Source organism: Bombina bombina, chromosome 1 (genome assembly GCF_027579735.1).
Source record: "Bombina bombina isolate aBomBom1 chromosome 1, aBomBom1.pri, whole genome shotgun sequence".
NCBI classification, from domain to species: domain Eukaryota; kingdom Metazoa; phylum Chordata; class Amphibia; order Anura; family Bombinatoridae; genus Bombina; species Bombina bombina.
Genome location: NC_069499.1, coordinates 1241520999 through 1241544677, shown reverse-complemented (window position 1 = coordinate 1241544677; position 23679 = coordinate 1241520999). Strand labels below are relative to the sequence as shown.

Sequence of the window (23679 nt, the reverse complement as noted above, 5' to 3'; positions counted from 1 at the left end):
TACATTTGTTTTTACATTTTATTTTCTTTAGAGTAGTTTTTTGCAGCACTCAATATATAAAAAAATGTGTCAGAATATTTTGTTTGAGTAATTTTGAATGATATCAGTTTAAATGTTATTTTTTTATGGTGGTGTGCTATTTTATCTATATACCTATATAAACTGTATGCTACAAAAATATATATTACTAAATTAAATTAATTTAACATTTTCTATCATTTCTTTTTATTGTGTATATCAGAAGCATGGATGGCATTTTATAAATAAAATGTATGAAGTAACAAAATACCCAAACAGCTTTATGATATTTTTTATTGTTTATTTTTTGCCTGAAATGATATCACATCTCTGTACAAACCTACAGAGCAGTAGTTAAAAACCAGGAAAAATCATAAAAGCAACAGTGGTTACAAAAAAATTGGCATACATGATGTTTGCATGTTTTCCAAAGTTTATCACTCTCCAGTTTATAAAATAAAAAATAAAATGAATCCAACACAGAAAAAAAGATAAATTATTTATCAGGCAGCAAGGTGAAAAGCATTAAATGTTTGATTTTTTTTTTTTTTATCAAATGAGCATACATATGCGCGATACAATGAATCTGATTAACATGTTTTTCACCTTCAAAAGAAACAGATAGGAATTTTATATTTGTTACAAAAAGATCTTTAAAAGCCACAGATCTGAACATTCGTAGTGGTCCTAGTGATGAAACTATTAAAAACAGATCTAATTTTGAAGATACTGAATGGGTAAGAATACCCTTGTATAAAAATCATTCTGGTCAATGGATAGGGCTGTATATATATATATATATATATATATATATATATATATATATATATATATATATATATATATATATATATATATATATATATATATATATACACACACACACATATATAACTGATTGTTATTTTGCTGATGTTTGGTTTAACCAAATTATTTCACAATTGGTTTTTACAAGTCTACCAGAAACAATTGGTCATGTTCAAAGCAATGCAATATCCAATATAATGCCTTGCATGATATGTATGCAATCTATGGCAGCCAGATAATTAATGCAGTGGTTAAGCCAATATAAGGGAATTAACAATTCCCTGAGCCTTTCTACTGACATATGGATTACTAATAATCTTTCATATGTGTCATTTATACAACAAAACAAAAAAACACTGCAAGCGAGACATAATAATACAAAATGAAAGGCCTGACAAAGGCAACTATATCATTTTATTTTCAAAAAAATGTCTGCATCTGTCATCTAAAACAAGGCATCAATGCATTCAATAATGACACCTTTCTACCTTTCTACATGCATGTATAGGAACCTCATCAATTAGTTGACAATCATTACTATACTGCTTTAAAAAACAAAACTGAAATCTAAAACAACAAAATGCAGATTTCTCTCAACTGTTGAACACTCAGGACCCTTTCCCATAGTTTTACCATAACTGCTCTACGTATGGATTCAAAAAGAGAAATGCACATTCTGCATGATGTGTGTGTATATATATATATGTGTATATATATATATATATATATATATATATATATATATATATATATATATATATATAAGCAAAAGAAGAGTGCACTCACCAGGACTTTTCAATGATTTATTTCCTAAGCTGTGAATGTTTTCGGGGGTTTAGCCCCTTCCTCAGACCATTGTGACTTGGTATCTGGAGTGCTTGTCTTCTCTACAAATATATATATCAAGCATAGCACTCAACATTTTTAAACTTTTATTCTCCGTAAAAAGGAGGCTATTGAGTGTTATATGCTATTATTTATATACTCGAGCCTCCCTACACAGTAAATATTTATATACACACACACACACACAGCTTTAGGATTTAAGAATGCTTCACACAAATTGCACCTTTGAAATTATATTTCCGAATGGTAAACTTTGATATGAATTAAGGAGAGCTATTTATACATTCATGAACGTTATCTTTGGACAGTGGTTATATCTGGAGAACAAAACTAAGTATATAGTAAACAATAGCCAATTAAATGAAAATAAAAATAAAATAATATATAGCTATTTATTTTTTATGACTAGACTATATGCACTTTGAATACTAAATTTGTTAATAACCCACTGACTTTCAGGAAAGGAACATTGGGGACTACTGTATAAAGTTGATCATACATATTTAGGTGGTGTTATCCCTTATTTAAAAAGGAATGCTAAGTTTAAAGAATATTTGGTTGAGTAATAATTTCATCCTTAGGAGACCAGCACAAAAAATTAAAATAAAATATATATATATATATATAAAAAAGCAGTGCAATATGAACATACCAATAAAAAGTTCAGATGTTATAGCTATACACCCAGCCTTATGTTACACACACAGTAATAATATAAGGAGGCCTGCCCCTACTTGTGTCTGTGTGTATAAATTATACAAATGATAATGCGACTACCAGTTATTCCCAACTGTATAATGCAGGCCAGAAATATAGCCAAATCAATGTACTGTATCTGATAACATCATAAGCAGCCAAACTGACATCATCACCCACTTTCAACATATTAAAGAGGATGTCAAAATGCTTCTTCCAGTCAACACAAATGTCCATACAGAATAAGTGGGAAAAATATCACTATAGGTTACCAGCTAAAGTAAAAAAGTTATCAGCCTGAAGGGAAAGCGTTGCAGGCCTGCTCAACGTAATAAATAGTAAAAAACCCGATTTCTTCTTCTTCTGCTGGCATATTTGTACCAGTCACACATTTGTGGACTAGAGACTTCAAGCCCCTAGCAGTATTTTGCTGTTTGGGCTATTATATAGTTTTACTAGAGCTGCCTTAGTGCAGAACCACTTAGTTAATATTGGCTGCCATGGATATCATCAAAAAACTGTGTTATTATATAATCCAACTTTCCTATATCCTGTAACTGTGGGGAAAATTTAGCATACACAATCATTTAATCTTGTTATTTATTCAGGAGGGCTTTCTGTTCTGAACCCAAAGCAAAACAATACACATACATTATTAATTATACAATCAAAAAGACGGTGACAAACTAGGTTTTACAGTTCTATCTGCAAATGAAAATAAAAGAGAATTAACAATTTATAAATAAAAAAGCAGGTCCCAGACCTACTAAACATGAACAATTTACTTAAATATGTGATTTATGTAAACCTTATGTACAATAATATGAATTTGCAGAACAATTTAAAGGAGAGATGTGACCAGATGACAATCGTTTTCTTTACAGGATTGTGATTTTTTTTTTTTTTCTGGCGAAAAGACAAAGCAAAAGCTTCTTAAAATGAGTCCATCCAATCAAACCAAATAAAAAAAGTACATAAGAAACAGACATTCTTTTTCCAACACAGCATGAACACTTATGCAAATAATAGAAAATAAAATAAAATCCACAAGGCGATTTATTCCTCAGCATTGTCTTCTTGCAGCTACAGTCTTTTTTGTTAATTAATTTAATTTTTGAAATTCCAAAGCTGTATGTATTGGGTAGAACGTTCTTTTCCACCCCTACATAAAAACGACCTCTAACTCAAAGCCACAGATTGTAGAAGTCCAATGAGTTTCTTCTCTAAACGTTTATAATCGCTAGATAGTCATTGAGGAGCTATCTTCTTCAGTGATAAGGAGAAGTCACCAGGCTTCTGTATAACGAACGTCCACATCTTTAAGGTTTGGCAGCTTCGCCTGTAAAGAAAACAGATTCTATGACTTACAGCTTATAAAATATCTGCACATCGTATCTCTACTTATTCATTTGAAGTTACTCTTCATTATTATCTCACTTACAGCTCACTATTTGCAACCAAGGATCCAACATAAAGGCCCTTAGATCTAGGTTTAAGACAGTTATTATGATGAAGAATTATAGAAATGTGTTTAGATAAAAAAAGAAGAGGTATTGGGATCACATTCTATGAAGTCTACCACCCTAAACCACAATATAAACTTCTACTTAAAAAAGTAATTTCAGCAAAATAAGAGCAACAAATGCATACACAGGCATACACAATTTGTGTGTTACAAATTGAAAGTGGCAGAATAGTAAATATTTATTTAGTTACTTGAGTTAAGTCTATGTCATTTTAATGTATATTGCTGAGATAAGTTAAAGGGACAGAAAACCCAAAAGTTTTCTTTCATGATTCAGATAGTATCTAACTTTAAACAGTCAATTTACTTCTATTATCAAATAATCTATTCCTCTTGATATCCTTTGTTAAAAAAACAGGAATGTAAGCTGAGGAGCGTGCACGTGTCTGCAAAATTGTATGGCAGAAGTTTTAAAAGAATGTTAAACATTTGCAAAAACACTAGAAGGCAGTATGTAGTGTTCCAGACAACAAATACCATGATAAAGATGAAAATTTGATAACAGAAGTAAATTGGAAACTTGTTTTTTTAAAATTGTATGCACTGTCTTAATCACAAAATAAAACTTGTGACTGTCATGTCCCTTTAATGCCATTTTTTTTAAATTTCTAGCAGCCAAATAATTAATTGGAGAAAAAAAAAAAAACACAAAGTAAAAGGATCAAAGTCATTATGCCTAATAAGTAAAATGTGTTTATATTCTAATAACCAAAAGGAAAAATTACCTTTGTGAAAACACCCATCCAATTAAAAATGTATTCTTTAAGGGCTGGAAACTGCTAAGGTTTCACTGTGTCAGGGTGTGGGGATTTGATGTTATTTTTATAACCACAGATTCATCTTAATGTTATATGCCTACAAATGCTAAAATAACAAGGGCAAAAAATAGCAAGTGGGTCATATCTCTGGGTGTGTTTCTGATCATGGGTGGGTGTTGCTGGTACAATTAGAATCTAGCGAAATCCAGGTCACTCCCAGCTTGCGCTGACTATTGTAAGTGCTGCTTATTATTTTTCTCTATCTTTAGCTTTTTAATTAGTGAATGAGTGGAGGAGTTGCATTATATTTCCTGGCTCAGATACAAGTATTATCATTCAGGTTTCAGATCAAAGACAACTTAAAATACAAAACTTAAACATGCTTTTGAAGTAATTTATAGGTAGAATATATTAGAGTTAATACTAAACTCCAGTTCCGTGCGCCTAGTTAGCCTATCACAGAGTTCACTATCTGGAAGTGTAGTCCATCATTTCCTTATTTGACCAATTTTTACATTGCTTGAGCTCTGTTTTACTCCCTACTGTGGGCTAGATTATGAGTGGCGCGCTGACTGTTGCATGCAAGCAATGAGGGTTTATCGCGGTTCTTTGCCCGTGACGGAAGTAGAGCACATATTACAAGTTGAAAGTAAACACGTTCGCTTGAGCGTAATAGAATTTAACCTGCATCAGGATAGCGCAACATCAGAGCTCTGGTTAGCTGCTACACTCGACAAAAAACAGAATTTATGTTTACCTGATAAATTACTTTCTCCAACGGTGTGTCCGGTCCACGGCGTCATCCTTACTTGTGGGATATTCTCTTCCCCAACAGGAAATGGCAAAGAGCCCAGCAAAGCTGGTCACATGATCCCTCCTAGGCTCCGCCTTCCCCAGTCATTCGACCGACGTAAAGGAGGAATAATTGCATAGGAGAAATCATATGATACCGTGGTGACTGTAGTTAGAGAAAATAAATCATCAGACCTGATTAAAAAACCAGGGCGGGCCGTGGACCGGACACACCGTTGGAGAAAGTAATTTATCAGGTAAACATAAATTCTGTTTTCTCCAACATAGGTGTGTCCGGTCCACGGCGTCATCCTTACTTGTGGGAACCAATACCAAAGCTTTAGGACACGGATGATGGGAGGGAGCAAATCAGGTCACCTAGATGGAAGGCACCACGGCTTGCAAAACCTTTCTCCCAAAAATAGCCTCAGAAGAAGCAAAAGTATCAACGGAATGTAGGGGTTCAAACGGAACCCCCTGAAGAACTGAAAGAACTAAATTAAGACTCCAAGGAGGAGTCAAAGGTTTGTAAACAGGCTTGATTCTAACCAGAGCCTGAACAAAAGCTTGAACATCTGGCACAGCCGCCAGCTTTTTGTGAAGTAAAACAGATAAAGCAGAAATCTGTCCCTTCAAAGAACTTGCAGATAATCCTTTCTCCAAACCTTCTTGAAGAAAGGATAGAATCTTAGGAATTTTTATCTTGTTCCATGGGAATCCTTTAGATTCACACCAACAGATATATTTTTTCCATATTTTATGGTAGATTTTTCTAGTTACAGGCTTTCTGGCCTGAACAAGAATATCAATGACAGAATCTGAGAACCCTCGCTTTGATAAAATCAAGCGTTCAATCTCCAAGCAGTCAGTTGGAGTGAGGCCAGATTCGGATGTTCGAACGGACCTTGAACAAGAAGGTCCTGTCTCAAAGGTAGCTTCCATGGTGGAGCCGATGACATATTCACCAGATCTGCATACCAAGTCCTGCGTGGCCACGCAGGAGCTATCAAGATCACCGATACCCTCTCCTGTTTGATCCTGGCTACCAGCCTGGGAATGAGAGGAAACGGTGGGAACACATAAGCTAGGTTGAAGCTCCAAGGTGCTACTAGTGCATCCACTAGAGTCGCCTTGGGATCCCTGGATCTGGACCCGTAGCAAGGAACCTTGAAGTTCTGACGAGACGCCATCAGATCCATGTCTGGAATGCCCCACAATTGAATTATTTGGGCAAAGATTTCCGGATGGAGTTCCCACTCCCCCGGATGAAATGTCTGACGACTCAGAAAATCCGCTTCCCAATTTTCCACTCCTGGGATGTGGATTGCAGACAAGTGGCAGGAGTGAGTCTCCGCCCATTGAATTATATTGGTCACTTCTTCCATCGCCAGGGAACTCCTTGTTCCCCCCTGATGGTTGATATACGCAACAGTCGTCATGTTGTCTGATTGAAACCGTATGAATTTGGCCTTTGCTAGCTGAGGCCAAGCCTTGAGAGCATTGAATATCGCTCTCAGTTCCAGAATATTTATCGGGAGAAGAGATTCTTCCCGAGACCAAAGACCCTGAGCTTTCAGGGGTTCCCAGACCGCGCCCCAGCCCACCAGACTGGCGTCGGTCGTGACAATGACCCACTCTGGTCTGCGGAAGCTCATCCCTTGTGACAGGTTGTCCAGGGTCAGCCACCAACGGAGTGAATCTCTGGTCCTCTGATCTACTTGTATCGTCGGAGACAAGTCTGTATAATCCCCATTCCACTGACTGAGCATGCACAGTTGTAATGGTCTTAGATGAATTCGCGCAAAAGGAACTATGTCCATTACCGCGACCATCAAACCTATTACTTCCATGCACTGCGCTATGGAAGGAAGAAGAACAGAATGAAGTACTTGACAAGAGCTTAGAAGTTTTGATTTTCTGGCCTCTGTCAGAAAAATCCTCATTTCTAAGGAGTCTATTATTGTTCCCAAGAAGGGAACTCTTGTTGACGGAGATAGAGAACTTTTTTCTACGTTCACTTTCCACCCGTGAGATCTGAGAAAGGCCAGGACAATGTCCGTATGAGCCTTTGCTTGTGGTAGAGACGACGCTTGAATCAGTATGTCGTCCAAGTAAGGTACTACTGCAATGCCCCTTGGTCTTAGCACCGCTAGAAGGGACCCTAGTACCTTTGTGAAAATTCTTGGAGCAGTGGCTAATCCGAATGGAAGTGCCACAAACTGGTAATGCTTGTCCAGAAAGGCGAACCTTAGGAACCGATGATGTTCCTTGTGGATAGGAATATGTAGATACGCATCCTTTAAATCCACCGTGGTCATGAATTGACCTTCCTGGATGGTAGGAAGAATTGTCCGAATGGTTTCCATTTTGAACGATGGAACCTTGAGAAATTTGTTTAGGATCTTGAGATCTAAGATTGGTCTGAATGTTCCCTCTTTTTTGGGAACTATGAACAGATTGGAGTAGAATCCCATCCCTTGTTCTCCTAATGGAACAGGATGAATCACTCCCATTTTTAACAGGTCTTCTACACAATGTAAGAATGCCTGTCTTTTTATGTGGTCTGAAGACAATTGAGACCTGTGGAACCTCCCCCTTGGGGGTAGCTCCTTGAATTCCAGAAGATAACCTTGGGAGACTATTTCTAGCGCCCAAGGATCCAGAACATCTCTTGCCCAAGCCTGAGCGAAGAGAGAAAGTCTGCCCCCCACCAGATCCGGTCCCGGATCGGGGGCCAACATCTCATGCTGTCTTGGTAGCAGTGGCAGGCTTCTTGGCCTGCTTACCTTTGTTCCAGCCTTGCATTGGCCTCCAGGCTGGCTTGGTTTGAGAAGTATTACCCTCTTGCTTAGAGGATGTAGAACTTGGGGCTGGTCCGTTTCTGCGAAAGGGACGAAAATTTGGTTTATTTTTAGCCTTAAAAGACCTATCCTGAGGAAGGGCGTGGCCCTTACCCCCAGTGATATCTGAAATAATCTCTTTCAAGTCAGGGCCAAACAGCGTTTTCCCCTTGAAAGGTATGTTAAGCAATTTGTTCTTGGAAGACGCATCCGCTGACCAAGATTTTAGCCAAAGCACTCTGCGCGCCACAATAGCAAACCCCAAATTTTTCGCCGCCAATCTAGCCAATTGCAAAGTGGCGTCTAAAGTAAAAGAGTTAGCCAATTTAAGAGCATGAATTCTGTCCATAATCTCCTCATAAGAAGAATCTTTATTGAGCGACTTTTCTAGTTCATCGAACCAGAAACACGCTGCTGTAGTGACAGGAACAATGCATGAAATTGGTTGTAGAAGGTAACCTTGCTGAACAAACATCTTTTTAATTTTTTATCCATAGGATCTTTGAAAGCACAACTATCTTCTATAGGGATAGTAGTGCGTTTGTTTAGAGTAGAAACCGCCCCCTCGACCTTGGGGACTGTCTGCCATAAGTCCTTTCTGGGGTCGACCATAGGAAACAATTTCTTAAATATAGGGGGAGGGACAAAAGGTATGCCGGGCCTTTCCCATTCTTTGTTTACAATGTCCGCCACCCGCTTGGGTATAGGAAAAGCTTCGGGGGGCCCCGGGACCTCTAGGAACTTGTCCATCTTACATAATTTCTCTGGAATGACCAAATTGTCACAATCATCCAGAGTAGATAACACCTCCTTAAGCAGAGCGCGGAGATGTTCCAATTTAAATTTGAATGTAATCACATCAGGTTCAGCTTGTTGAGAAATTTTCCCTGAATCTGAAATTTCTCCCTCAGACAAAACCTCCCTGGCCCCCTCAGACTGGTGTAGGGGCATGTCAGAACCATTATCATCAGCGTCCTCATGCTCTTCTGTATTTTCTAAAACAGAGCAGTCGCGCTTTCGCTGATAAGTGGGCATTTTGGCTAAAATGTTTTTGATAGAATTATCCATTACAGCCGTTAATTGTTGCATAGTAAGGAGTATTGGCGCACTAGATGTACTAGGGGCCTCCTGTGTGGGCAAGACTGGCGTAGACGAAGGAGGGGATGATGCAGTACCATGCTTACTCCCCTCACTTGAGGAATCATCTTGGGCATCATTTTCTCTAAATTTTTTGTCACAAACATCACATCTATTTAAATGAGAAGGAACCTTGGCTTCCTCACATACAGAACATAGTCTATCTGATAGTTCAGACATGTTAAACAGGCATAAACTTGATAACAAAGTACAAAAAACGTTTTAAAATAAAACCGTTACTGTCACTTTAAATTTTAAACTGAACACACTTTATTACTGAATATGTGAAAAAGTATGAAGGAATTGTTCAAAATTCACCAAAATTTCACCACAGTGTCTTAAAGCCTTAAAAGTATTGCACACCAAATTTGAAAGCTTTAACTCTTAAAATAACGGAACCGGAGCTGTTTTTATATTTAACCCCTATACAGTCCCTGGTATCTGCTTTGCTGAGACCCAACCAAGCCCAGAGGGGAATACGATACCAAATGACGCCTTCAGTAAGCTTTTTCTATGTATCTGAGCTCCTCACACATGCATCTGCATGCCTTGCTTCCCAAAAACAACTGCGCATTAGTGGCGCGAAAATGAGGCTCTGCCTATGATTAGAGAAGGCCCCCAGTGAAAAAGGTGTCCAATACAGTGCCTGCCGGTTATTTAACATAATTCCCAAGAATAAAATAACTCCTCAAAGCTATAAACTATTAAAAATGCTTATAAATCAATCGTTTTAGCCCAGAAAAATGTCTACCAGTCTTTAAAGCCCTTGTGAAGCCCTTTATTCTTATTTAATAAAAATGGCTTACCGGATCCCATAGGGAAAATGACAGCTTCCAGCATTACCAAGTCTTGTTAGAAATGTGTCATACCTCAAGCAGCAAAAGTCTGCTCACTGTTTCCCCCAACTGAAGTTAATTCCTCTCAACAGTCCTGTGTGGAAACAGCCATCGATTTTAGTAACGGTTGCTAAAATCATTTTCCTCTTACAAACAGAAATCTTCATCTCTTTTCTGTTTCAGAGTAAATAGTACATACCAGCACTATTTTAAAATAACAAACTCTTGATTGAAGAATAAAAACTACATTTAAACACCAAAAAACTCTAAGCCATCTCCGTGGAGATGTTGCCTGTACAACGGCAAAGAGAATGACTGGGGAAGGCGGAGCCTAGGAGGGATCATGTGACCAGCTTTGCTGGGCTCTTTGCCATTTCCTGTTGGGGAAGAGAATATCCCACAAGTAAGGATGACGCCGTGGACCGGACACACCTATGTTGGAGAAAAGTTGCACAAAACACATCAAAAATAAATTTAAATATACAGTTACACTCATAACAACACTGTCTAATAAAAATTATTTATAAAAATATTGCATTAAAAAAGTTAATGAGCTCAAACTATGAGGTCTCAGGTGTTTGGGGGAAAAAAGCATGCAAAGGGCTTTAACATAGAGATACATACATACACGTCTAAATATATATATATATATATATATATATATATATATATATATATGTTTATATGTGTGTGCATGTGTATTTATGTATTTATATGTGCATATATGTAATTACAGACATACTGTATATGCACACATATAAACATAAATTCATATGTATACATATATGAGACATATATATAAGGGCATTGGAGCCCTTTGCAGTCAAGTAGCTGAAAGTATGAAAAATCATGTTCGTGCAATATTTATATTTAATTAAGTGTTTAACTATATATTTACTGTAAATATTTCACATCCCAATGTTCTTCACATAGGGGAATATGTTCTATGTATTTTTAAAATATATACCTATATATATCTGTATATATCTATACATATATATATATAAAATTATATACATATATATATATATATATAAAAATTTAGACATATTTTACCAAAAAAAAAAAAAATACTATATATATATATATATATATATATATATATATATATATATATATATATATAGTAACAAAGGAGAGCACTCTTACTTACTCCAACAACTGCCAGGGTGCTAGTACAGTTTAAATACAGCTGAACAAGAAAACTTGCACTCTCTGGTCTTTTTCAAAAACTCTTTACTGTACTTTTCACAGTAAAGAGTTTTTGAAAAAGACCAGAGTGTGCAAGTTTTCTTTTTCATATATACATATATATATATATATATTTATTTATTTACGAATAAATAGAACATATTCTGCTATGTAAAGAACATTGGAATGTGAAATTTTATATTTCATGTCGGGTTAGCGCACTTGGTTAAACGTGATCGGGTTCGCGCGTAAGGGTGTTTTCCCCTTTTCGCACTCCATTGAAGTTTATGGGGGAATTCATTAATGATGTCGCAAAGTTCAGCATCGGGTTAGCGCTTGCTTGAGAAAATTTTACTTTAGCGATAAATTGCGCTCCACTCATAATATAGCCCTTTGTTAGTCAATTACTCCCTTTCCCACTTTCAATGTCCTCTTTTGCCTTGACAATATTTTCTGTAACAATGTTTCTTTTCAATGGTTTGGCAGACTTCCTAGAAATGTTGTTAGTGCGTAGCCTTCAAGCTGGCTGGAATATTATTTAAAATGTTATTTCTTAAAGAACATATTCTAGTTAATTAACTAGCTGGGGTATTTTGTGAGTATCCTGAAAACTTCATAACCTTTTTGGATAAATGACAAATCAAAACAGTATTCTGCCTATGGCTTAACTAACTTATATTGACATGGGAACAAAATGTAATGAAAATTATATTGTATAGCTTCAGATGGCTTTGTGGATTCTTATAAAAGCACCATGTAAGAGACTAATTATATATAAATTATAATGTGACACAGAATGCTCTTAAAAGTATAAGAAAATACATAATAAAACTGAAATATAATTAAAATAGTTCACTTTGTATTATATAACATTATTTTTGTCTCAATCTTATTTCTAAAAATGTATCAGAACAGTATTTTTTAATTTATTTTTTAACACTAAATTAATGCATTATATTCATTTTAGGTATTAACCACCTAGTAGCATTCTACATAAAAAAGATGAGGCAAATTTAATTTACAAAATAGTTATTTCTCATCTATGTTAAGAAGCATATAACAAATTTAAAGTGAATTAGTTGAGAATATATTTAAAAGGACATGAAAGTCAAAATTAAACTCTAATGCAGTGCTTTCCAAACTGTGTGTCGTGACACATTTGTGTGTCGGCAGCAGTGTGTAGGTGTGCCCCTGCTTCAGCACAATTTTTTTTTAATTTAATTTTTTTTAAAAATCTTTTTGGGTTTCCGACTTTCCGCCTGCATGCTACACATATCACATGGTTGACTCGTTATTGATACCTAGTGGGTCACAAATCATCTTAAATTATTGGCACAGCTCAGTGGGAACTGAAACTATTCCCATTGGTATAGTATAGTAGAGCTGATAAGTCCATTTGAAAACAGTAGCCCCACTCCATATAAATGCATGGTGATTGACAATGGCACCAGTGTACAAAACATAACTCAAACAACAACAAAACTATGCCGAAATTTCTTAATTTAAGATCACTTTGTATATATTCTACACATCTAGTGGTATCCCTCGACTTTGTATTTAACTATCAACCTTTGAGAGAAGTGCTAAGCTAAAGAGGTCATTATTAGAGTATCAGGCAGGGGTGGGACCATGTCAGCCATACACCTCTAAGATAACACTAGGCCTGTCATTCCTCCTAGTTCACTCCTGTAACTTGTGTAAAGCACCCGCCCCCCCCCCCCTCTATCTTCAGATCATTTTGGATATCATCCCAGATGAATTTTAAATCATGGAAGAATCCTAACCTATTCGATTTAAAGAAACCGTATTCTTCCATTCTCAAGGTATCTGTCATGTGAGAGTGCCAGTCCTTTAGGGTCGGACAGATTTGAGATTTCCAGAGCCTAGCGACTAAGGATCTAGCAGAATTCAATGCCAACTGAATTAGTCGTGTTCTTAATTTACATTTACATTTAGGTAACAGGTTCAGTAGGGCCGTTGTCGGATCTAGCTGATAGGAATCCCCCAGCCTCATTATGACTTGTAGGATATTCTGTATGCCCTCCCAAAAAGGTGACAATTTAGGACATGCCCACCATATGTGTGTCATCGTCCCCCTTTCCCCACAACCCCTCCAACAAAGGTCCGACGAGGCAGGGAAAATGCATTTAAGTCTGGTAGGTGTCAAGTACCACCTAGTCAGGAGTTTGTAATTTGTCTCTAAAAATCTAGCTGAGGATGAAGATTTTCTTGTATTATTAAAAATGTGTGATAGTCTTATTCAATTCCCTATGCCAGCGTTCTATATAATCAGGAAGTTTCAAGCTATGTGCATTAACTAGGAGTCTCTTAGCCCACGATAAGGTGTGATGTGCTGAACTTGTCATAGTGCATGTCTGTTTGAAGGGTGTGAGATTTCTTGTAAGTGACTGTTTGAGAGGGTGGGTATGGAGAAAATGGTGAACTTGGTTATATTTTAGCCACCTAACAAAAACTCCACCTAGGATGTCTGTAAGGTCTGACCTGTTTTTGAGTTTGCCCTCACTGAGTAAATTAAATAGGGGAACCGTGTAACCCATCTCCCAATTATTCAGGTAATTCCTGTCAAACATTACCCCCCCTAATAGCTCAGCATTCGGGGAAATTGGGGACATGGGTGATCTGAGTGTTGATATTCCTGGGAATCTCTTTATCAAAGTGTCCCATAATTCGAACACATGGTCTAAAAGCGGGTATGCCTTCAACCATGGGGGTCGATTCTGCCCTGCTATCCAACATAAAGCTCCCGGGAAGGGGGAGTGAAGTATATGTGAATCTATTGGAATCCAAGCCTTAGAGTCCCTATTTCTGTGCCACTCTATGATTCTCTGTAAGCCCGTGGCCTGATAACAGGTTTCTATCTTAGGCAGACCCAACCCTCCTTCTCTGGCTGACCTGTACATAGTTGCCTTCTTAACTCTGGGTTTTATGCTACCCCAAACGAAGGAATCTAAAACGTGTTGTATCTGAGTAAGGAGGTCCTGTGGTAGGGTGATAGGGACAGCTTGAATAGCGTACAGCAATCTAGGGAGTACATTCATTTTCAAAATTTGGAGTCTACCCCACCATGAAAAGGGACGGTCCTTCCAAGTCTTTAAATCTGTCTATATAGTATTAAGTAGATTAGTGAAGTTAAGCTCTAGGAGGGATTTCGTGTTTGGAGCAAGATACCCTCCCCATATATTTGATCGCTTGTGGTTGGTGTTTAAGAGTGCATGACTGTAACAGGGTCTGAAATTCTTGAGGTGGGAGGGAAATATTTAAGATTTCTGACTTTTTGTCCATTAATCCTGAAATTGGAAAAGTCACCAAATTGTTTGAGAACTTTCAGGACCTCAGGGACAGATGTCTGCGTATAGCGAGAGTTTACAATCTAAAGGGCCTACTTTAATGCCGGAAACCAGCGGATTATTTCTTATTTTCTGTGCTAAGACTTCCATGCTGATCATGAATAAGATAGGGGAAAGCGGACAACCCTGCCTTGTGCCATTGTGGATAAAGAAGGGATCGGAAATCATATTATTTAATCTAACCCTTGCTGATGGTGCATGATAAAGGCTCTGAATTCTACAAAGCATACCCTCCCCCAGACCCACCTCCCTAAGTGTAGCAAATAAAAAATCCCAGTTTAGGCGATCGAACGCTTTCTCAGCGTCTGTGGAAATAACCACCATATCCGTATTTGTATGTTTAGCATGATCTATTAATTGAAGTGATCTGATGGTGTTATCCCTGGCCTCTCGACAAGGCACAAAGCCAGCTTGATCAAAGTGGATAATCTGTGGGAGTATTCGGTTCAACCTATTAGCCAGTATTTTTGTAAAGATTTTTAAATCAGTGTTCAATAAAGAGATGGGCCTGTAATTACCGGGATGCGTGGATGATTTACCTGGTTTGGGAAAAACTGAAATTTGGGCTTCTAAGTATTCCGGGGGGGAGATGTCCTTCCTTATCTATATACCTATATAACTCTAACAGATGTGGCGCTAAGATATCCTTATATGTTTTGTAATATTTGTTTGAAAACCCGTCTGGTCCAGGAATTTTATGCGATGGAAGGTCATTAATAACTTTCAGTATTTCATGTAGTTTGATCGGTTTGTCTAAGCTCTCTTTGAATCTTACTCAAATCTGCACTTTGAATATAAGTGTCTAATAATTCTGCTTGTGTTACCCGCTCATTACAGGGGAAATTGTAAAGATTCCCATAGTAGGTCATAAATGATTTAGCTATCAGATTTGAGTCCGACGTTTCCGTGCCGTCGTCTGCTGTTATATTGAGAATGTAGTTGTGTAATGTTTTACGCTTTAAGGCCCTAGCAAGCAGGGTACCAGATTTGTTACCTCCATGGAAGTATATCTTCCTAAGATATAAAGCCTTTACGCATACCTCCTTATGTAAGTAGTTTTGTAGCTGGGATCGTGATGTGGCTAGCGCCTGCAAAAGATCCTGTCTCTGGGGATCACTTTTATGTGAATTTTCGTCAGTTTGTACTTTCTGTAGTAGTGTTTTGTATTGTGCTAGCGAAGAATGCTTTTTAATAGCTTTCTGTTTAAGCAACAACCCCCTGAGAACAGCCTTATGTGCGAACCAAGTCATTGGAGTGTACGTCGTGGAGTTGCAGTTTAGCTGAAAGTACTCTGTCAAAGCTTCAGAGTACACAATTTTAAACAACTTTCCAATTCACTTCCATTCTCTAAATCGCAATCTTTTTATGTACACACTTTCTGAGGAACCAGCTCCTACTGAGCATGTGCAAGATTTTCAGAATACACGTATATGCATTTTGTGATTGGCTTATAGTTATCACATGATGTAGTGGGAGGGAAAATAGAACTAAATTATCAGAAAAAACCTACTACTCATTTGAAATTCAAACTAAGTTCTTTTGCATTGTCTTTTTGTATTTACTGATTATGCTATTCTACTGTTTAGTGTACCTTTAAAGTGATAGTAAATCCAAGCATTTCTGAAACGCTAGGATTTACCAGTGCAACAAATAAAGTGGACTTTCAGTTATGAAGTATAAAATACTTCATGCTGAAAGTTCCTTTATTTGTCTGCAGTGTTTGCCGCCCTGAGCGCCTCAGACCGCCCGCCTGACCTATTTTTCAATAAGGTGACACTTACACCTCTTAGCCAATAGCCGAGCGGGCCAGCTGGCATTATGCTGGATAGTTAGCATGCTAACATCACCTCAGTGTTAAAATAGCCTTCTGCCATGGGCGGCCTGAGGTGCTCAGCACGGCAAACACTGTAGACAAATAAAAGAACTTTCAGCATGAAGTATAAGTATTTTATACTTCATGACTGAAAGTCCCCTTTATTTGTTGCATTGGTAGATCCTAGTGTTTCACACAAGTTAGGATTTACTATCACTTTAAGAAACTTTTTAGTTTACTTCTATTAGCAAATTCCATTTGTTCTCTTAATATCCTTTGCAGAAAAGCATACATAGGTAAGCTCAGGAGCAGCAGTGTACTACAGGGAGCTAGCTGTGGATTGGTTGTTACGTACATATGCCTCATGTCATTGGCTCACCAGTTAATGGTAGTTCTTTGCTGCTTTGGAGCCGAGTTATAGCAGTGCAAGAAGATGCTAAAACACATTTTCTCACCTTACTTTTATGTCCCTTTATGTATTGTTAAATTTTAAAGTATCTCAATTGCCGGTTCTCAAAAATGGATGGCTGATTCCGCCAATTATAGGATTTATAATTTATGAGTAGTTATGCCTCATGTGTTAAACCAAAAAAAAAACACAGTTCAAAAGCCAAAACAGCTTGGAGAGATTAAACAATTATACCACAGCTATTTAAACAATGTAGACAAGAAATTATAACCAATACAACATACATTTTATTATCAGCAAAGTGGTCTTGGAATAACAATGCGCAGAAAACAAAGGGAATTTTACGTTAAGATTAAAAATATCAGTATGTAGTACAGTAAAAGTGGTTGTACAACAAGAGATGGAACAAACTCTAGTAATATCAGTGTGCAGTGAGAACGCAACATCTTAAATCCAAGCTTTGGCATTAAATGAGCACAGACATAATACATTAAAGGGGAATTAAAAATAAGTTACAATTGTAATAATAAATGTTTAATTATATGTAGTAAAAAGTATATTGTTTCTTCATTTTCTGTAATTGAAAACATTGTATGTGCTCTAATTCCTGCTTAAATTGAAAGTGCAGTCTCCAGACTTAAAGGGACATGAAACTAAAAAAAATTCTCTTTCATCTTTCTAATTTATTTCTATTATCTATTTTGCTTCATTCTCTTGATATCCTTTGCTGAAAAGGATACATAGATAGGCTCAGTAGCTACTGATTGATAGATGCACAAAGATGCCTCTTGTAATTGACTCACCCATGTGCATTGCTATCTCTACAACAAAGGATATCTAAAGAATTAAACAAAGAAGATAATTGAGGTAAATTGTAATGTTGTTTAAAATTGTATTCTCTACCTGAATCATAAAATAAAAATGTGGGGTTTAGTGTACCTTTAAAAGGACAGTGAATACCTTGAGAATTCTATATAAAATGTTTAGTTATGTGTAATGAAACAACTTTGCAATATATTTTCATGATTTAGTTTGCCCTTTTTCATGTAATGTAGCTCTGAAAATTGAGCAATTTTAATAATATCAATCCCTAGTTGGTTTTATTAGATACAACTGCAGAACAGTGCAATTTCTACTAACTTTATGACCGTGGCTAGCATTGTTCTTTAGATTAAAGCTCATATAGGCTCCTTCAAATAAGGCAAATGGGGGGGGGGGGGGGTTTTAGTTATTGAAACCTAATTGCAGTAAAAAGGATGTTGGTTGTGAATCACCTGTCCCTGATGCACAACACAACAGAAATGTCTTGTAATTACAAAGCTTTACTATCCCCTTAAAACTATGTTCTACAGAGCAATTAGTTGCACATTGTAGTGACCCATTTATAGCTGTCCCTGTTTGGCCTCCACAAAGAAGATCATATAAAGACAATCTAGAATACAACATGGTGGTGCCCACTGTTTTATGGACTATACTGTACAGCTATTTTTTCAATATTTAAACAACGAATATAATTAAATAATCTGCATATTATTCTTAGCATAATATCTGCGTGAAATACATCATTCTGTCTAGCTGTTTGCTTCTGTGTACAAGACAACAGAGTCTGGAGGATGACGCCATGTAATTAAATTCATAGGCACAGACAGTATGCACTCTTTGAAAAAGGGTAAAGTTAGGGTTAGGATCCATTTACATTCTAAACGGGTATTAAAGGGACATGAAAGCAAAAAAATGTATTTAATGAATCAGATAATGCTTCCAATTTTAAGCAACTTTCTAATTTATTTCTGTTATCTAATTTGCTTCAATCTCTTTGCATCCTTTGTTGAAAATCATACCTAGGTAGGCTCAGAAGCGGTAAAGCCCTATTGGGAACTAGCTGCTTATTGGTGGCTGCACGTATTAATGTTGTCATTGGCTCACATGACATAGTTTTTGGATTCCCTCATACTGCTAAGTATGAATATTCAGTCTTATATGATGATGGTATTTTCTGAATGGTTTTGACTTTTTTGTATGTTGGGGGTAGTGTTTTATAAAGATATACATTTTTATGTAATGAATAGTGTGTTTGTGTGTATTTTTATCCACTTTGGATCCAATAAAGGATTTATAGGATTACACATGCATCTAAATTAAAGGCCACAACGTTTTTTTTGGCACTTTTTAATATACAGAAATTATGATTCTCGTCATAGAATGGATACTGGACACACCCTTTACTATCTGTGGTTTAATCCTCTAAATAAAGTCAATCAACAAACTTAAAGGGACAGTCAAGTCCAAAAAAAAACTTTAGTAATTTTAAACAACTTTCCTATTTACTTTTATCACTAATTTTGCTTTGTTCTCTTGGTATTCTTAGTTGAAAGCTAAACCTAGGAGGTTCATATGCTAATTTCTTAGACCTTGAAGGCCGCCTCTAATATAAATGCATGTTGACAGTTTTTCACCACTAGAGGGCGTTAGTTAATGTGTTTCATATAGATAACATTGAGCTCATGCACGTGAATTTACCGAGGAGTGAGCACTGATTGGCTAAAATGCAAGTCTGTCAAAAGAACTGAAATAAGAGGGCAGTCTGGAGAGGATTGGATACAAGGTAATTACAGAGGTAAAAAGTGTATTATTATAACTGTGTTGCTTATGCAAAACTGGGTAATGGGTAATTAAGGGATTATCTATCTTTTAAAACAACAACAATTCTGGTGTTGACTGTCCCTTTAATCATTATATCGGGAATTATGATAAAGTGCTTTGCATTAAAAAAGTAATTTGATCAATGTGCAATATTTCACAGAATAAAATGAGTTACCTTAAGATCTTCGTAGGTGTCTGCTGATAGTTTGGTGCTGTTCATATTTAAGCTGCACAGACTCTTCATAGCTACATGAACAAAAACACATTAAAAAAAGTATTGAAAATGAAGAACTGTAAAAAAGGAGAAATAATAGAGAGAAGGAACGATAGAGAAAATAAATAAGAGAAAAAAAGAAGAGAGAGAAATTGAAAGCATAAAAAGAGAAATATATATATAACAATTATCTGATTGCAATATACAGTGTGTTCCTTAAATCACATATGATGATTATGAAGATGCATATATCACTTTATTTATATAACACTTATGTTTGTAAACACAATGCGGTCACTATGACAACCATTTGGCGTTTTTTCTAATGAGGCGGAGGGATTTCTTTGAGTTTGTTTGTTATAAATTTGTATAACAGCATTAACACTTTGTCTGAGGAAGGGGAGCTGTATCGCCGAAACGTCACAGCACAAGTAAAAGGGATTTAAAAGACCAGAGAGTGCAAGCCTGTGGTTATTTACTATATATAGCAATGATATAGAAATTAAAGAGACATTAAACATGTCCCTTAGAAAACAGTCTAATACCTACAAGTTTAATACACTCTGTGGTAGGAATCTTTTTCTTCTGTAGATAGCTAGGTCAGCCCACAAAAGGGACGAGTGGTTACACCAAGTGATTGAAATAAAGAAAGACAAAACCGTAAAATAAATGCTCACAGCTCAGTGCCAGTAATCCAGCATCAGTGACGGGTGTTTCACACAGGTTAAGAACTTGCAGAGTGGTGAGGTGCTCAGATAAAACCCGCAGACCAGCGTCTCCAAACTATGGGTAATGAATACAAAGAAAAAATATATATTGTATATTAATTGCAGGACACACACGTAGCAGTCATGAATTCATGCGAGGAACGATTCATTAAAAAGGAATATACTGAAACTACAACTTTTCACATCAATATCCCAAAGTAATTAGCTGTGACACACTCCACACTATTTCAGAAAATCAAGATTTCAAGACCTGTTCATGTATTGGCTGGTGTATGTTACTAATATGCACTGCACCTTTATGAGTCTAATTTAAAGGGACAGTAAGCACTTTGTAATTACAAGACATTTCTTTTGTGTTGCTGTAGAATAAGATATCAGTCAAGTCTTAGTGTTTTTAAAACAAAATGAACATCACTTTTACTGCAATTACTTTCCAATAGCCAAACTCCACCCACCATCTCCCTAATTTGTAGGAGCCAATCTGGGGTTTAGTTTGCAGAGAACAAGACTAATTCATGGTCAGAAAGTTAGAAATTGCTCAATATTTAGAGCTAAATTACATTAAAAGGGAACAAAATAAATAATGAAAATATACTGAAAAGTAATTTCATTATGTATAACTAAACATTTTATATACAAATCTCACAGTGTTTACTATCCCTTTAAATGTATGCAAACATCAGTACTAGTTATGTGCAGGGTAGCATTATGTTTATTAATTATCTTAGAGTATCTGAGATATAATTCTAATACGATCTTATAAGGAGAGTTGGACAGCTAGAAAATATTTTGCTTTACTTTGAAGATAAAATATATGAATCTACAATACACACCTGGTATGACTTGGGTTAAAAACAATGTAAAATACAGTTTGTTATTTGGGTTAACAGAATGGGTTTGGACCACAAAGAGATAGATGAGTTAAAGGGACACTGAAATAAAACAACAACAACAAAACTTTCCATTCACTTCCATTATCAAATTTTGCACACAGTCTTAATATGCACACTGTCTGATGCATCAACTCCTACAGTATATACATAAGAGTCTGTGAATGGCTGATGGCTGTCACATGACACAGGAGACAAGGAAATGGAGAATGCTGAGATGAACCGTCATAACTGATGAGAAAACAGTTAATCAGCTGAGAAGCTGTTGCATGTATACAAGAGGGCAATAAGACAGGTTAGCAGTAAAAGGGTTAAGAATGTTGCAAGTCATCGAAAGAGTAATGTGTGAGAGGCTGCACCACATTAAGTGGGCGCTTGTGGTTTTCTGATTCAGCTTCCGCGCACAGGATCTGCCTATGACATCCTACCTGGGTCGACCACAGGTTCAGTTGCTTGAGTGAAGGCAGTTTGATGAGTTGCTCTGCGCAGGCACTCGTTACATTGGTGAAGGCCAGGCTGAGGTTTTCCAGGTTTCCAAAAGATCCAGAGGTTAATAACCTGGCAAGATCGGCGTCCTGTAACAAAAAGTACATTACTAAATTTAAAAAAAAACTGAGATTTTTATTCTAGTACTTGACAGAGTCAAAGGACAAAATATGAGACTAGAAAAACAAAGATACTATTCTGTCATATACTTTAAAGGGACATAAATCTAATCTTCAAAGCTATCACTACCAAACAGCAGGCAATGGACACATTGGTAGCATTTGTGCATAAACATACATTTCCTGTTAATTTCAATATAAACAACTTTATCTTGAACTTTTTGTCATGCAAAAAAAAAAAAGTTTTAGCCTGCTCTTTCAAATAGCTTTTGCACCTTTAAAAGGTATAATTGCCCAAAGTGACATTATTTTTAGCCACCACAGAAACAAATAGATTTGGAAACAAAACTAACTCATGAATTATTCTGCACAATGTATAGTAATAATGGTTATGGCAACCATTAAAGGGACATGAAACCCACATTTTATCTTTTATGATTTAGAAAAAGCATGCAATTTTAAACAACTTTCTAATTTACTTCTATTATCTAACTTGCTTTATTCTCTTGATATATTGTGCTGAAAAGCATATCTAGATATGCTCAGTAGCTGCTGATTGGTTGCTGTACATAGATGCCTTGTATGATTGGCTCACCCATGTGCATTGCTATTTCTTCAACAAGGATAGCTAAATAATGAAGCAAACTAGATAATAGAAGTAAATTGGAATGTTGTTTAAAATTTTATTCTCTACTTGAATCATGAAAGATTTTTTTGGGGTTTAGTGTTCCTTTAACTAAATTGTAGGGACACCCAAAACGTTTAAACAAATGAAAAGACAGACCGATAACTTACCGTAGACTTGGATGGCAGTGTTAGGCGAGTTGGTCCTCCTTTCCTTTGCTGCAAATGGGAAAAAAGAAAATGCTTAAATGACAAATTTGGTCATTAATGAAATAATGTGTATCTGTTTATTTTACTGTTTATTCTGACAATAGCTGCCCTAATAGTTAACAAATAACTAGAGCAGTAATTCACTGGACCTAGATATGTGCTGTCAGAAGGCAAGAGCAGTAGAAAAAAAATCTAAGCAAAGAAAGTGCTTAAAGGGACAGTCTAGTCAAAATTAAACTTTCATTATTCAGATAGGACATGTCATTTTAATCAACTTTTCAATTTACTTTTATCATCAAATTTGCCTTTTTCTCTTGGTATTCTTAGTTGAAACTAAACCTAGGTAGGCTCATATGCTAATTTCTAAGCCCTTGGGGGCTGCCTCTTATCACTTGCTTTTTAAATTGCTTTTCAAAGCAAGAGACTTGATAGTTCATGTGGGCCATATAGATGACACTGTGTTCAGGCACAGAAAGTTATTTAAGATTTAGCACAACACAATGCTAAATGCACGTCAATAGATAATAAATAGTAAGTGTCATATGATCAGGGGGCTGTCAAAAGGTTCTTAGATACAAGGTAATCACAGAGGTAAAAAGTATATGAATATACCTGTTAGTTATGCAAAACTGGGGAATGGGTAATAAAGGGATTATCTATCTTTTAAAACAATAAAAATTATATGGTAGACCGTCCCTTTAACCTGTATAGTGACTAACTGCAATTCAT

At 36.3% G+C, this 23679-nt stretch overlaps 1 protein-coding gene across 1 annotated transcript in view; it reads right to left on the bottom strand.

Annotated features, from left to right (window-relative positions):
* Positions 1-298: 298 nt before the first annotated feature.
* CMIP (c-Maf inducing protein) overlaps positions 299-23679 on the bottom strand; it is a 363762-nt gene continuing 340381 nt past the window's right edge. The window contains 5 exon segments of the mRNA XM_053700697.1: positions 299-3706; positions 19855-19925; positions 20571-20676; positions 21940-22086; positions 22912-22959. Coding sequence (XP_053556672.1) covers positions 3653-3706; positions 19855-19925; positions 20571-20676; positions 21940-22086; positions 22912-22959 — 426 coding nt within the window. The 3' untranslated portion in view covers positions 299-3652.